This window comes from Gopherus evgoodei, chromosome 18, assembly GCF_007399415.2.
Source record: "Gopherus evgoodei ecotype Sinaloan lineage chromosome 18, rGopEvg1_v1.p, whole genome shotgun sequence".
Lineage (NCBI taxonomy): Eukaryota > Metazoa > Chordata > Testudines > Testudinidae > Gopherus > Gopherus evgoodei.
Genome location: NC_044339.1, coordinates 16848592 through 16865697, shown reverse-complemented (window position 1 = coordinate 16865697; position 17106 = coordinate 16848592). Strand labels below are relative to the sequence as shown.

At 39.7% G+C, this 17106-nt stretch overlaps 1 protein-coding gene across 1 annotated transcript in view; it reads left to right on the top strand.

Annotated features, from left to right (window-relative positions):
* Positions 1-17106, top strand: part of CFAP74 (cilia and flagella associated protein 74) — a 95468-nt gene that overhangs the window by 42047 nt on the left and 36315 nt on the right. Inside the window, 4 exon segments of the mRNA XM_030537518.1 lie at positions 2533-2680; positions 12487-12553; positions 13054-13143; positions 16846-17016. Coding sequence (XP_030393378.1) covers positions 2533-2680; positions 12487-12553; positions 13054-13143; positions 16846-17016 — 476 coding nt within the window.

The following is a 17106-nucleotide window of genomic DNA, read 5'->3' as shown; positions in this document are numbered from 1 at the left end:
CTCCCATCGACTTAAATGGGCTTTCAGACTTTAAGGAATTAAAACAGTCAGAAAGGTCAGCACATAATCTGAAGTTGCCTGAAGAGATACAGTTATATGGTTCTTGTTAGGTTATGTTCCATGCTAATCAATTAAAAATAATTACTTACTCTTGAAACAGTTATTAGGTTATGTGGCATAAATACAATATTATGTAATAAAAAGCTGCTTAAAGAAAGTCGTGTATCCCACTGTCAGATATAATTTAATTATGAACAGGAACAATAGCTTTCTAGTATTCAACACAATGTCACATTCTCCTCCTTTTCGCCCCAGACCACCATGCGCTGTCACCTCTTACAGAGCCAGTTCTGGGCCACTGTGAAATGTTCCCCATATAGGCACACTTAATGATTTCGTAGCATCAAATATGAACTCAACTTTTCAGCCAGCCTCATCCCTATTCGTGGTCAGTGCACCAAAGTTTATTCCTTCAAGGGACATGGGTAAGCTAGGTGGTGGGTATATAACTGATATACAGACCGTACTTCCCAAGCTGTCTGCCCTGCTCTGGAATATCTCCTAGTATGGAGTACTGGAAGAGTGGGCTCTCACTGGGTGTAGAGGGATGGCAGAATTGGGTGGAAATATCCTCCCTCATGCAGCCTTTCGCTGTGGTTTTTCATATACATGGGAGGAAACACATAGTGGGGCAGGGCTGGTTCTAGCCCTAGCGCTTCACGGATATGATATATGCAGGCTTCTTGCTTCAGAGTGTTAACTCCTTAGCAAACTTCTCTAGCTCTTAGGTATTTTTATGCTTGAGGGCAGGTGGAGCATGTTCCAAGCCCCCTATTGTCCCCTGGTATTATAGCTCTTTTATTTTGCCAGTTCATTGCAATGCTTCCCTGCTCAGTTTTTTGAGAACTAAATTGTTTTACTTAAAGATTCTGATATCCTTATGAAGCTTCAAACTGTGGCTTTTCAGCAGTGAATTTCTGAACTTTCAGAAAGCGTTTTGCCATTTTGGACAGTATCATTTCCCCATTTAAAAACATGCCCAAGGAAAACCGTGAACATGCTAGAAAAGTGAAGTGGCTGTATCCAAGCAGACACACAACTCTCTGAAAGTATCAAACTGAAGTCAAGGTTTAGGCAAGATGCGAGAAGTCTTTTAATCTTAAAGTGATTATCAACAAGACTGGAAAGCTTTGTCTTTATGTGCCCTGTCCTTCGGCAAACACTCTAGTGATCATTTCATATTTCTTTTCATATGGAACTAAACAAAGGGAATGACAGCCTCATAACAGATGAGAGCCAGAGGAAGAAATCTTCTTACCTTATTCTGTTGTGGTTGGAGTTTCATACACAATTTTAGTAATGAATTATAAGCTCATTCCAAAAATATGGTTAGCGTGAAGTTCCTATTACTTCAGAAAGGTTCACATGGCCCAATTTTCACCTAGTAGCTTCCCACGGTGGATATAGAGCCCATTTGAAAAGCCAATCGCTTCACATGCCTAATGCAGCTGAGCTTTTTTGAACATCTTATTCTAATTGTGGGTGCTGAGCACTTTTAAAAAATCTGATAATTAGATTACATGTGAGATTTAAAAGTATCCCCATGGTTTAAAAAGACCAGCAGATCAGCTCTTAACTCTTCTGTAGTTTCCCCTATTCCATTGTTACCCTCTCTTTTACTTGCAGAATAATTCCTATTTCCTTTACGGTGACTGCAGGCACACGGACTGACTGGGAGCCCCCTTCTTAGGAGGCCCAGATGAATCAGTGAATTAGTACTATGCTATCTGCACCTATAATAGATGGTATTCATATTGTAAACAATTTGCAAATTAGCGTTAATCTACTGTTGGGTAATTATTTATGCTTTCCTTGTTAAATATATGTAATTCATTGATGACAATGTGCCTATAAAATACAGTTCTGAAAGGCAGTAAATAATACCTAACACTTGTGTAGCATTTATAATTTTCAACAATTCCATTTGAAGTCAGTGGGAACACTGCTTGCTACAGGATTCCACCTTTAGAACTGGGACCCTTTGACCTAGTGTGTACTGGGGAAGGGTATGCACTGGGAAAATTTCCTCTAAATCTAACCAATTTTAAAAAACTAGCTGGAGCCATAGTGTAGATTATAGTTTAAATGACTGATTTCAAACTGTCTTGGAGTTTCTGGTTCTTAGTCCTGTGCTCAGAGTACTAGACCCTGAATCAAACATTGATGTAATAATATTCTTATATGCATTCACTGCAGGCAACAATAAAATGGCTTGGAAACATCAAGTTGTGCACACAGCTGGCTAATGCTACCACATGATCCTATTACTAGTTCCCACCTCCTTCTTGCTGTTTGTTGCCCGTTGTGTCTCTTGTCTTAAAGTGGATTGTTTGGGGCAGATAAGCTTCCTAAATGTTTTTGTACAGCACTTAGTATAAAGGGCCATGATCTTCATAGGGACCTTTGGATGCTACTGCAGTACACGTAAAAAAAAATCATTATCAATGTGAAAATGCTACCAGCTCCATGAAGGTGTGATTTAATCTATGTGCTATTTCTAGGATTTTGATGTTGGTAAAACCTACAAAAAGAAGATAATTTTGATAAATGCATCCTACAGTGTTAACTTCTGTAAACTGGTGGGAGTCAGTGAGCATCTCAAGGATTTCATCAATATTCAGTAAGTAAACAGGCTCAAAATCTGAGAGGATGATTTATTGCACCCTTAAAATCAGAACAATCTGATAAAGTTACAAGCAGGAAGCTCTTGTATTTATTGCATTTATATTTTATTCTCAGTAGAGTCAGTTCTGTTAAATAGAGCTGTAAAAAATTACCTTCCAAACAAATCTCATCTCCCTTTGCTATTCCTTCTTCCTTTTCCATCTCTCATTTATGTCTGTACAGTACGAAAGCATAGCATCAAGGTCATTAGATTCCTTATGCGAACCCTCTACCCTTGTGCTTTAAAAATGTGCTAATGGGATTTTATTTACGACCATCCGCTCCAAAACGTAAATTGCAGCAGACATAACATCTCTGCTGAGACTTGGGGGGAAAAAAAGGGTGGCTAAAATTAGACATCTAAATCCAATGTAAGCACTTAAATGAGGCCATAGTTTGCAATAGTTCTGAGAACATTCATTTAGGTGTCTGGACACAGATTAGGAGCCTTACTTCAGGCATCTTTTTTAAGATGTGCTCTTGGCAAGATGACCTGTCAGTTGTTGACCCTTTTTACAGAAATGTGTGAATAAAATCACTGTACCGAAAATGTTCAAAATGCCAGGACACCACTCACAGTGGTACCTTTGGTCATTTATTCCGATCCTGCAGAGGCCTCATGCATCCTGCTTTATGAATGAGGCGCAAAGAGCTTGCTTGTTTAGCCTAAACAAAAGAAGGGTGAAGGGAGATATGATTGCTCTCTATAAATACCAGGGAGAGAGATGTGTTATTTAAGTTTAGCACCAAGGTGGATATAAGAACAAATGGATATAAACTGGCCATCAAACAAGTTTAGGCTTGAAATTAGGCGAAGGTTTCTTGCCCTCAGAGGAGGGAAGTTCTGGGACAGCCTTCAAAGGGGAGCAGTTGGGGGCAAGAAAACTGACTTTAAGACTCAGCTTGATAAGTTTATGAAGGGACACTATCCCTGCCCATCATGGCTAACAGCCATTGATGGACCTATCCTCCATGAATTTGTGTTCTTTTTTGAACCTTGTTATAGTCTTGGCCTTCACAACATCCTCTGGCAAGGCGTTCCACAGGTTGACTGTGCGTTGTGTGAAAAAATACTTCCTTTGGTTTGTTTTAAACCCGCTGCTTATTAATTTCATTTGGTGATCCCTAGTTCTTATGTTATGAGAAGGAATAAATAACACTTCCTTATTTACTTTCTCCACACCAGTCATGATTTTATAGAGCTCTATCATAGCCCCCCTTACTCATCTCTTTTTCAAGCTGAAAAGTCCCAGTCTTATTAATCTCTCCTTATATGGCAGCTGTTTCATACCTCTAATCATTTTTGTTGTCCTTTTCTGAACCTTTTCCAATTCCAATACATCTTTTTTGAGATGAGGTGACCACATCTGCATGCAGTATTCAAGATGTGGGAATACCATGGATTTATGTAGAGGCAATATGATATTTTCTGTCTTATCTATCCCTTTCTTAATAATTCCCAACATTTTGTTCGCTATTTTGACTGCCGCTGCACATTGAGTGGATGTTTTCAGAGAACTATCCACAATGACTCCAAGATCTTTCTTGAGTGGGAACAGCTGATTTAGACCCCATCATTTTATATGTATAGTTGGGATTGTGTTTTCCAGTGTGCATTATTTTGCATTTATCAACATTGAATTTCATCTGCCATTTTATTGCTCAGTCACCCAGTTTTGTGAGATGCTTTTGTAGCTCTTCAGAATCTTAACTATCTTGAGTAGTTTTGTATCATCTGCAAATTTTGCCACCTCACTATTTACCCCTTTTTCCAAATCATTTATGAATATGTTGAATAGGACTGGACCCAATACAGACCTCTGGGGGACACCACTATTTACCTCTCTCTGTTTTGAAAACTGACCACTTATTCCTACCCTTTGTTTCCTAATTCCTACCCTTTGTTTCTGGTAATTACATGAAGGTCTTTAGACAAAATAGAATTGAATTTCATATAGTTCCTTCCATATTCTAGCTGCTTGAAAATCCACAGCCTTAACTCATTTCTTTTTAAAGACACCTAAGGAAATTAGATGCTCACTTTCCACTCACACATTGGTGACAAGACGATTTGTTATAAATTAACTGCACAGAAAACCACTGGAGTGTATAGACATGGATCAGAATTTTCAAAAGGGCTCAGCAGCCACAACTGAGATCAGATTTTAAGATCCCAATTAAGCACCTAAATAACTGGTCAGATTTTCAAAGGAGCCTGGCATCCAGCAAACTGAGCACTTTTGAGAATCTGACTATTTACTTAAGTGCCTACAAGGGAGTTGATTTTTTTTCTGAAAATCTGGTTCCAGTTGTGGGTGCTGAGCATTTGAGAATCTGGCCGATGTAGGATAACTGATTCCTGCTCCAAATATCTTGCAATCTAAATAAACAGACAAAAAAAGAGTGAGGCGGGATGGGGCATAAGAATTATCTGACTTTTTCTTCTACCTAAAATCATTAATATTCCATGCCAGTGTGAAGGGAAAAATTACTTGGTCTTGCAAAATGAGGATTAAGAGAATAGTGGTAAATCTAACGTGCCCATCTCTGTAGTATCTAAGTGATAATGAACAAGGGGCTGATCCAAAGCTCATTGAAGTAAATGGAAAGACTCCTGTTCACTTCAGTGGCCTTTGGTTCAACCCCTGAATGAATACTTCTGTTGTTTTTTACTTAATGTATCAGGCACTATGAAAAAGGCAAAGAACCACCCTGCTAATTAGAGAAAAGGGACCTGAGTTTCTGTCTGGGCCACTAAAAGGGATTTTACATTAACATAGAAATTGTTTCGCCTATCCAGTTGCCCTCCTCTGTGGTATGGGTCAGGTTAACTTCCTGATTATTGGTAGTTCATATGAAGGCTAAGATGAAAAGAGCTGATGAAATAAAGGAATAGAAATCTTTATAACAAAGATCATTTAAATGGAAATTTCTAGGGATGTCTACATCAATTCTTTAACATAATATTGACAATAGATTGTGTAGCAAAATATTTTGTCCTGTTGGAACAGATTCCAATAAATGACTATATTGATAAATTCCTTTGTATACCTATGAATCAGCAAATGAGAGCATCGTGGGTCTTTCTTTTTAAGCATTCTTCATGGGCTAGTCTTAGAGTGAGATGTTCTGAAACCACAAAAATATCAATTATTCCCCCAAGAATTCACTGTAACTTTAATTAAAAAAAAAGGAAATATCACATTTATTTGGAACTCTATTAAACCAAACAAAAGAAGACCAATTATGATCAGGCTTAAAGGTGAAAAAAGGCAGTATTGTGTGTGTAAATGCTATTTATTAACACATGAAATAGCTTGAAGCAGACTTGCTTGCTCTGCATGTAATTGAAAATCAAAGTTGCCAATTCTTCAGGCTAACCTGAGGAAATAATTTCTGACACTGATGTTTTTGTTGTACCCCAGTGAAGTGACACAATATATTCCACACTGAAATGCACAAGTCATGTTACTACAATAACTGATTTCATACTCGAGAGATTCTATTTTACAGCTCACTGCCCTCTGCCACTTTGTAGTGATAGGATGTGCCTTGAATTTCTAGCCACCTCAATAAGATAAGCCATGGTGCTTAACAAGATCTGGATGACTTTGTAAACTGGAGTAATAGTAATAGGGTGAAATTTAATAGTGAAAAGTGCAAGGTCATGCATTTAGGGATTAACAACAAGAATCTTTGTTATAAGCTGGGGACTCATCAGTTGGAAGTAACTCAGGAGGAGAAGGAACTCTGAGTATTGGTTGATCACAGGATGACTATGAGCTGCCAATGTGATATGGCGGTGATAAAAGCTAATGTGATCTTGGAAAGCATCAGGTGAGGTATTGCCAGTAGAGATAAGGAGGTTTTAGTAACCTGGTAAGATGTCATCTGGAATATTGTGTGCCGTTCTGGTCTCCCATGTTTAAGAAGGATGAATTCAAACTGGAACAGGTACAGAGAAGGGCTACTAGGATGATCCGAGGAATGGAAAACCTGTCTTATGAAAGGAGACACAAAGAGTTTGGCTTGTTTAGCCTAACCAAAAGAAAGCTGAGGGGAGATACAGTTGCTCTCTATAAATATATCAGAGAGATAAATACCAGGGAGGGAGAGGAATTATTTAAGCTCAGTACCAACATGGGTACAAGAACAAATGGATATAAACTGGCCATCAGGAAGTTTAGACCTGAAATTAGATGAAGGTTTCTAACCATCATAGGAGTGAAGTTCTGGAACAGCCTTCCAAGGGGAGCAGTGGAGGCAAAAGACATGTCTGGCTTCAAGACTAAGCTTGATAAATTTATGGAGGGGATGGTATGATGGGATAGCCTAATTTTGGCAGTTAATTGATCTTTCATTATTTGCGGTAAATATGCCCAATAGCCTGTGATGGGATGGGATCTGAGTTATTACAGAGAATTATTTCCTGGGTGTCTGGCTGGTGAGTCTTACCCACATGCTCAGGGTTTAGCTCCGGCCTGCACAACATACGGCCCGCGGGCTGCATACAGCCCGCGGAGCCTCACTGTGCGGCCTGCGGGGGGGATTCTAAATCCCCGGCACACGGCACTCTGCAGGGAGCCCAGAGCCCTTGAATCCCTGCTGTGGCAGGAAATCAAAGGGCTCTGCGCTGCCCGCAGCCACGGGGAGCCCAGAGCCCTTTAAATCTCAGCTACAGCTGGGAATCAAAGGGCTCTGGGCTGCCCGCAGAGATTTCCAGCCGCGGCTGGGATTTAAAGGGCTCAGGGCTCCCCGCGGCTGTGGGCAGCCCAGAGCCCTTTGAATCCCGGCCCGTGGCCACTGATTTCCCCCTCCCCAGACCGCTGCCCCAATTGATCCCCAGGACCCCCACCCCCTATCTAACACCGCTGGTCCTTGTCCCCTGATACTCCTCTCCCGGGACCCCTGCCCCTAACTGCCCCCCAGGACCCCACCCTCTATCTAAATGCCACTGCTCCTTGTCCCCCGATTGCCCCCTCCTGAGACCCCAGCCCCTATCTAAGCCTCCCTTCTGCTTGTCCCCAACTGCCCCCTCCTGAGACCCCCCCAACTTTCCCCCAGGACCCCACCCCCTACCTGTTCCCTGATAAACCCCTGGGACTCCCATGCCTATCCAACTGTTGCCTGTCCCCTGACTGCCCCCCGGAACGCCCTACTCCTTCTCCAACCCCCAGCCCCCTTACCGTGCCACTCAGATCAGCATGTCTGGCTCCATACAGCTCCAGACATGTTGTTGCCATGCTCCCCTGCAGAGCCCACAGGACTCCCCCCCAGCACCTGCCTTCCACATTTGAACACCTCAAAATTCAGGAGTGCTCAAGCTCAGTTTGGGCAGCTGGTACTTCATTTCTCCCAAATCAAATGTACTGATCCACTGTAACTTGCTGTAGAAAAAGTAGGATAAAATTGAGCAAGAAATGCTTATTAGGACTGGAATTGCTATTTTTAACAGCCATTGCCTTTTTGTTTGTTTAAAAGGAAGACAGTGATATTGCATTGGCAAATTCCCCATAGAAAGAAAGAGTGGAACAAAAGAATAATAAAGGCACCTCAACTTTCCTCATTATGGAGGACAGTTTTATAATATGCATCCAGATATCCTCCAATCACACAAGCTGAAATTGTTCCACTTTACTGCAGCTCTCTAACCATATGGGAACCAATCCTGACTGTGTTTTGTGCACATCCAAAATTCCTGCTGAATGACCCGCCCTGGGAGCGTTACCAGTGACCCAGGGCTGGGGCGGCAGGAGGTGTTGGAGGGGGCACTGGTGGGGGGGAGCCCAGGGCTGGGGCAGCAGCGGGGTGGGGGAGGGCACTGGGCTTCCCCCTTTCCTCCCCACCAGAGCTGGGGCAGCAGGAGGTGTGGGTTCGTGGGGGGGAGAGCCCAGGACTGGGGCAGCAGGGTGAACAGGGGGGACCCCAGGGCTAGGACGGGGGGCAGCCAATTTTTTTTTTTGCTTGGGGCAGCAAAAAACCTAGAGCCGGCCCTGCCAAGTTCCCCCAGCCACCGGAGCCCCAGGCCCTTTAATTTGACCCTGAGGGCTCTCAGCCACCTCTTCAGCTGGGAGCCCCCGGTTGCTTTAAAATAAAGTATCACCTCCCCATCCTCAACCTTCCTTTTTGGCCCACAGCTGTTTTGGTTGGGTGGCACTGCGGAAGAAGGGTTTGTTTCCGCAGGGCTGGGGTGTTTCTGCAGGCCTGGGAGGTTTCGGCCCTCAGCTGTTTTCTTTGGATTAATGTGGACCTCGCCGCTTTACGAGTTGTGCAGGCCTGGTTTAGCTGATCGTCATATTTGGGGGCAGGAAGGAATTTTCCTCCAGGGCAGATTGGCAGAGGCCCTGGGGTTTTTTTGCCTTCCTCTGCAGCATGAGGCACAGGTCACTTGCTGGAAGATTCTCTGCACCTTGAAGTCTTTAAACCACGATTTGAGGACTTTGATATCTCAGATATAGATTAGGGGTTTATTACAGGAGTGGGTGGGTGAAATTCTGTGGCCTGTGTTGTGCAGGAGGTCAAACTAGATGATCATGATGGTCCCTTCTGACCTTAAAGTCTAAACCAAGCCCCACGCTTTCAGTTCCTACAACAGTGTATTGGAATATGAACAAGATACAGTTACTGACTGAGCACAACCTCTTTGAGAGCTGTAAGTTATGAATTCAATCGCTGTAGAAGCTCTTGTTAAATTTTATCTCTTGCTTTCAAATATCCTTCTCAGTGCAGCCTTTCATGGCTCTTTGCAGTTTTAATTTAACACATTTTGAATTAGAAATAGGATATTTGACCCTATTGACTAGTTTAAGCTATTATAGTATCTTGAATATTGGTCACATGCATTGTTAAAGGGGAAGAGGTTTGATCGCTGAACATTTAGTCACAGACTCATGGAGAAAAAGATGCAAATCTGACCCCAGTTCCAGAAAGCACATGCTTCGTTTTAACATGCTTAAGTGGTTTTCTGAATAGGCGTCTAACTTTTATGCCAGTTTTGGAGTCTACTGTACATTGATCTAAAATTTGAACCAATGATTTTAACTGTTAAGACTTCTTAATTAAAATGAATACACTTTTTTATGGATTAGGAAAGCCATTTTCTTACAGATCTTTGGATGTTCTTGAGGACTGGTTAATTTTGTCTTCATTTAGCATGTTAATTGAATTGCATATTTAATTCAACATCCCTGATATGTGATTGAAATATAAGTTACAACTTGCTAAAAATCCTAAATCTTACCTTGGTATAATAGGTTTGTCAAAGTACCTTCCAATTACAAATTAAGCTTCAGGTACTGAGAGCAAGTACATTAATGCAGTTTTTGTGAAACTGCATGGAAAAATGTCTGAATTAATTTAGGTTTCAAAAACTAAATTATACTCTTTCCCTTTACATTTACCAAGTAGCTAGCTAGAAATTTTATCTATATATCTTTTTTCCAATAAGACTGTGTAAGATAATATGCTAATTGCATGTACAGCACAGATCAGATTTGTACATATAAGGCTGTGTAATGCTTTACCTTATCTCAGGTAGAAAGCCATACATTGGCAATTTATTACTCCAACCAATTTTGCCAAGCATTCAGAAATTACAAATCAAAGCTGTCTTAATATCTGACTTATCTACCTTCCCTTAAGAGAGTCACACGTGGATTTTCTTGCACTGTTAGAATTTTTCATAAGGCAGGTAGTTATATACTTTGTGTTTTAAAAATAATACTAGTGATAGAGTATTTCCACCAAAGGACAACTATATTCTCATGCTAATGAACATACTGCACTGCACATAGGAGTCATCAGTCAATAAGCAAGTTCAAAACAAACCCATTTATAACTAGAATGTGTGTTCCCACTATATGGGTTGTATGCATGCACACATGGCCCACGCAGCATGGAGTGTCTCCCTCACGGCTACCTCTAGTTATTGCCAGGTCAAACTGCCTCAGACAGTAGCTGCTCCTTCATGTGCAGATCTAAGGGCCAGTTAATCCAAGGAGTTCACAGATCCCTGATCCACCACTGAGAGTCCTCACCACTCTACATGTTCCCACAGAGTAGGCTGCCCCGGAGCTCAGCACACAAAGGGTAGCTCTGAAGTCATCCTGGACTTGATCCTGCACTGACCAAATTAATGAGAGTTTTTCATTGACTCAAATAGGAGCAGACTCAAACCCCCATGTAGCCACCTGTATGGGAAAGGGCTGTAGAACTCAATATGGATGTAACCAACATGGTTCCTTAGCTATTACTCTAAAAGACTCTAGAATGTAACAGTCTTAAAGAGAGACATTCTGTAGAATTCTATAGCAGGGATAGAATTCTCTATTAAGTTCTATAGGACCATTCAAAACCCCCGTTTGAAAGGATCCCAATTTCTATCCTGAAGGAATTTTCCATAAAGGACTCCATAGCTGTCCACACTACTCTCCCTCCATCACATACACACAGGAACTGCAATAATGCAGACGTGTTTAGGGGTATAAGGAGATATATAGTGTGAATGAATGTATGTAATATGGTGAAGTAGTACATGCATCTGACGAAGTGGGTATTCACCCACAAAAGCTTATGCTCCAATATGTCTGTTAGTCTATAAGGTGCCACAGGATTCTTTGTCACTAGTAAACATTGCAGATGCTCAGACCTTGATGTTGATTACTCTCCAGATGAAAGCTCATCATCTTTGCCATTTCCAGGCTGCACTGGCTGAATTTAGGCTACTTTTGTGGTTGAGAGTCCTTGCTAAGAGTGAAGATTAGTCTAGCAAACGTTCTCCAGACTGTAAGCATCTTTCAACCCCAGAACCTTGAATGGTGTTCCCTTTTTCCAAATGCGATTGGAGGAGGATTGTTTTTAAATGCTCCTTTAATAAGATTAGTTTTTCTTATGATTTAAGGTGTGTTTCTAACAGTTCCAAGATACTCTAGCTTGCCTGGGAATTCCTCTGGCTAATAATATGCAGTTATTTCATTTGCTTAGTTTCCATCTTCTCTGCCATGTAGCCAGAACAGACCCTCAGATGTGACTCAATAGCAGTACTTAGAATGCAGCACCTAGATTTCTTGTCTCAAATCCTGTTTCAGTCACAGTTGAAAAGAAGTTTAATGGTCTCACTGAAGTCCCTGGTGGACTTTTTGTTCACATCACAAAGACCATAAAATATGGCACAATTTGAAATGACTGGCAACTTCTACTCAGAGGATAAGATATAAATATTGCTGTCTGTACAATTTGCAACAGACAACATATAGTGTAATATTGTATAGTGAGCTTGCAACTGCATGATTGTTTTTAATTTCTCTCTTTTTTCCTTGCTCTGGAACTTGATTAGCAGAGGTATTACAGGTCAGGATGCTCAACAGACATGTAGATATTGAGAGAAGCTGTGTCCTAGTAGCTAAATCAGGGGACTGAAGTCAAAAGATTTAGGTTCTATTCTTGACACTGCTATTGACACTTTATGTGATCTTGTGCTAGTCACTTCACCCCTCAATGCCTCAGTTTCCCCATCTGTAAAATAGGCACGATAATGTTCACCTTTTTAAAGCATTTTGAGATTTTCCAATGAAAAGCTCTATATAAGTACAAAGTGTGATTATTTATTATTTCTCAATGTTTGCACAGCCTTTCACTGGCCTGTCACTCTTTCTGACTTGTATGTAATAAATTCAACCAAGTAAAAATATGTAATTTTCCTGTGAATTCTGGGAGCCGGATTTTGAAATATAAATCTAACTCATATATTTCTGATCTGCACAGGTTTGATCCACCTGGCCAGATGTCTGCTGGAATGTCATGTGAAGTGGTGGTAACATTTAAACCAATGGTAAGTGCAATTATAATACAAATATGTTAGTTACAGGATGATGTGAATAATAGCGTTATCCACCCACCTAATTTGATAATAGTATCATTAGTCCAATTTTGTTTATTGTTAGAAAGGAAACAAAGATAATTACAACCTTAAAAATAATATTCTAATTTAAATATTTGCACACCACACACTGGCATTTTCTAGTACAATATTTTATTACAACTTCAAGCATTAAGTATATCTGTAGCATGTATTGTCAGGCTGAAAACATGTTGGATGTTACCTTCCTGAAATAAGTTAGTAATTAGCAAAAAATAAAAAAAATAAATAAAAAATAAATTTGCAGTTACATAGAAACCTAGACATACTAAAATTGTTATCATATCTAACCTTAAGAATGTATTTATTTCTTTTATACTGTATGTATAAGTTGATTAAGTATTAAATCTTTTAGCTATCTGAAAAGTTCATCTGTTTTGATGCATCCTTAATTTTTTAAATTATTTGTTTAGATAAATGAAGTTCTTGAAGGAAAAGTCACATTTTTGGCTCAGAATGGTTTCCTTTTCCATTCCATGAAATGTACAACCAAGAGATGTGTTGTAAGTCAATTTTTTTTAAATTTTAAAACTTTGGATGAGAGAGTCCAGTGTAAGACCAAATGATATAAAATATTAGTGAGAATACTTAGAAATGTATACACTTTTCACTTTCTTATTCCTCTCTGTCTAAAGTACTCTCTTGCCATAATGATTCCATTCCTGACTAGATTCTTCTATGGAAGTACAGCACTACTATCAGCATATTTCATAAGATTTATTTATAGCTTGTAAGGTTCTTTGTAAGCATGTTAGTAAACAATGTTCAACATTTCTGCCTAGGAGATGCATTGTTATATTTTGAGTTAAACAAGAAATGCTGTTTAAGGTCTCAGGTCCCAAACTCTGCAGAGATTTATGCGTGTGCTTATCTTTAAGCATGTGAGTATTCAAACTGGAGTCAGTGGGACTCTTACTACTGTGATTTATTAATATGTGCAATACAGAAGTGCCTAGATCCCCTAGTCATGCACAAGGATCCCATTGCACTAGGGGCTGTACAGACACAGAACAAACATATGTTCTGCTCCCGAGGACCTTACAAGGTACTCATGTGCTTATAGGTAAAATCTGTTAAAATTATAATTAAGGCTTTATCATTTGGGTCCTCTAATTAACATGGAAAAAGTTGATAAATGCATGGTACATGTAGCCAACACCCGTTACTTTTCATAACATCTTTAGATCCCTCCATCTAATCATAATAAAATTTATAAATCATCTCTCCTTATGCAAAGTATCAGCCTTTAGAGAATTTTTAAACTGGTTTCAAATGAGGAATATACAGCTATTATATTTAAGCCATAACACACAGTATTTTCACAGGAGGTGCTAGTTTTTCTTAAGTGGGGGCATTTGATTTCTCATGGACTACTTTGAAGAATGTACTTTGTCAGAGCAACCAGTCTTTTGAAACTTCTTTATCAGATATGTGAAGATATATCAGTCACAAGATTACATCAGAGACCAAAGGAGATGGGGAAAAAACAATGTGTGCCTACAGAGTGACACTAAAATCTAGACACTGGATGGAATGGGTGTGCAGGATGATTTTTCCAATATAGCAGTCACTAAGGAATCAGGCTAGCAAATAGAAAATTTGGAGTATTACTAGTAGTCCTACTAGCAGCACAAACAGGTATAAAAAGGATTTAGACACAGGAGAGCTATCCTGGAGTAGAACTAGGCAAATTATAGATTTTTTAGTTCATTGGCAAGTCTAAAAATAAATAATAAAATTAATTAATTTAAAGTTGTGTCAGATCAAACCAAAAATGAAATTTTCAAACATTTTCCATGAATCAAAGAGTTGAAAAAAATTCATTTCAGGTTGAACAAAATGTTTCATTTTGGTTTGAACATTTTTTTAAAGTTTAATTTGAAAAATAAAATTAAAGGACATTCTAAATTGAAAAATTATTTTGAATCAAAAAATGTAAACATTTAATTTTGAAAATATCAAAATGAAATGCTTTGATTTGAGGGGGATTTTTTTTTAAAGATTTTTTTCTTGACTTAAAATATTAGGCAAAAACAGTGTGAATTTGCAAAATGTTTCCATGTTTTTGAATCTGTATTTTTTTGCTGAAAAAACTTTCAATCAAAAAAATGTGTTTTGCTCTAGCTTGGAATTTTTAGCATTGTTGTTCTTTATTGCATTGCACATTGAGAGCTCAGCAGACAGCAAGTTTTACTCATAGATAGATAGTGAAACAAAGCAAAAATAATCAAATACACAGAAGAGGAAAAATAAGAAAATAGAAACTGTCAAATGAAATTCCGTGTATTATTCAGGAAATCCCCAATCTATTAAACCACTTAAGCATGTGCTTAAATTTAAACACATGAGAAGTCATTTTGACTTCAGTATGATTACTTGATACTTAAAGTGGAGCATATACTTAAATGATTTACTGGGGTAGGGCCTAAAGACAACAAACATGAGTGTTGCCCACACTCTAAGAGAGCCAGCAAATTAGGGATTTGACAGACTGTCAGAAGGAAAAACTGTCACCTGGGGGATCCAATCCACTATGTTGAGCAATTTATGCATAATACTGTGGAACAGACTATCTGCTTAGGGAACCTTGATTTGTACAAACGAACTAAGCCCATCATTTTTCTTCAACGAAAGGTGCTTCTAATCATCTCTGTTCCCTACATGTCAAGGAAAAAAAGTCAACCCTTGAAATGAGCAACTTTTTGTTGATTTCCCATTGCCATGACCATAGATGCTGTCTTTATGAGTTGCCTGGGGGGTGCTTGACCCCTGCTCCATCCCAAGCCCCGCCTCCACTCCATCCCTTCCTCCAAACTCACACCTCTTCTTGCTCCACCCCAGCACAGTCCTCCCCTTCCCCCAAGCGCACTCCACCCTTGCCCCTCCCCCTTCCTCTCCCCCAGCACCTCCTGCATGCCACTGAACAGCTGATGGTGGGTGGGAGGCACTGGAAGGGAGGAGGAGGAGCTGATTTGAGGGGGCTGCTAGTAGGTGCACAACACCCACTATTTTTTCCATGGGTGCTCCAGCCCCGGATACTGGTATTAAATATCACCTTAGTGCCTGATTCAAAAATTCACCCAAGACTTGGCAGCAAATTGCCAGTAAATAAATTGCCTAATAAATCAGCTGCTCTAATATCTATTTGCTGCTAAATTTGAAATTTAGCTCCACAGCAAACTCATAAGAAAATATCTAAGTGATCGTAAAGCGTTTGAGTTGTGTATATGGATTTGAAAGAGCAGATGGCCAGTTCTCTGCTATCATGGATTCAATGATTTTCCAGGCCAGTGCAGTTATATACATTCTCTATTTCACATTACTACAGTCCTTGTCAACCAAAGCAACTTGCCTATGTCTTTGCTTCAGTTAAAGTTGCCATCCCTTTCAAACGAAACAACACTTTCTCTGGGAAAGAGTTAGTGGAAACTTTAAAGAAAGATGGGCAGAAGGGAAAGTTCTGAACTACAGCAACTTTAAAATTTTACAAATTGAAGTGTATATAGTATAAAGAAACATTCTGTATGCTTTAAAAGTTTGTGGAAATTCAGCCCACTGTGGTCTGCTAGCAGTTTGAAGGATAAAGTTTTACAAAAGAAAGACTCATTCTCTTCAGCCACTTGATGCTTGAAACTATTTCACATGCCTCTTCCATAAACTTAATTACAAGATTAATGAAATTTCCACCTCTGCTAATGAGTCACTGTAAGGTTAAAGCTGTTTTGGACCTAGCAAGCTAGCATGTGTCACAAATTGATTGCCAATCAATACAACACATTGGACGCTCTTCTTTTCCAGAATGGTACTAGCAAGATAAGTCCACATAATTGTGATCTAAAAAGAACAATGGGGCCAAATTCTGCCCTGCAAACCAATGTTTAAATACAGAATAACTCCCTTGATTTAACAGGAGTTACCAAAGGTTTATGCAATGATGTAACTAATCGCAGAATCTGGCCAACTGTTTCCAGCATCATTTAATGGAGTGAAAGGACAGTTGTTCACTTTAATATGACTTCGTTGTTCAGATGGTTTGGCTTCTACACAAAAGACAGAAGAGTGCCCATAATTTGTGTCATTATTTGACATGGTCTTTGAAGAGGTAATAAGGACTTTAAAGTCTTATGCTCAAAATGGTAGATGTTGATTTAATTGACATTACTTACTATCTAGGACAGCAGTAATTATGGTTTTTCTCCTTACAGCTGGCACTAGATAAAGAGCTCATTGACTTTGGCACTCACGTGGTGGGGGAGACAATTTCACGGACGATCATCCTAACAAATTGTGGCGCTTTGGGAACAAGATTTAAACTTCAGACGTCAGTGGGTGACAATGGCACGTGCACAACAGCGAAATCTTCCCTCGAAAGAATGGTGGGTCCCAGGGCATTTCATCGGACTGATTTAGACACTCCAACCAGTAGAGCTGTTAGATTTTAAAACAGTTATGCAACATTTCCAGCT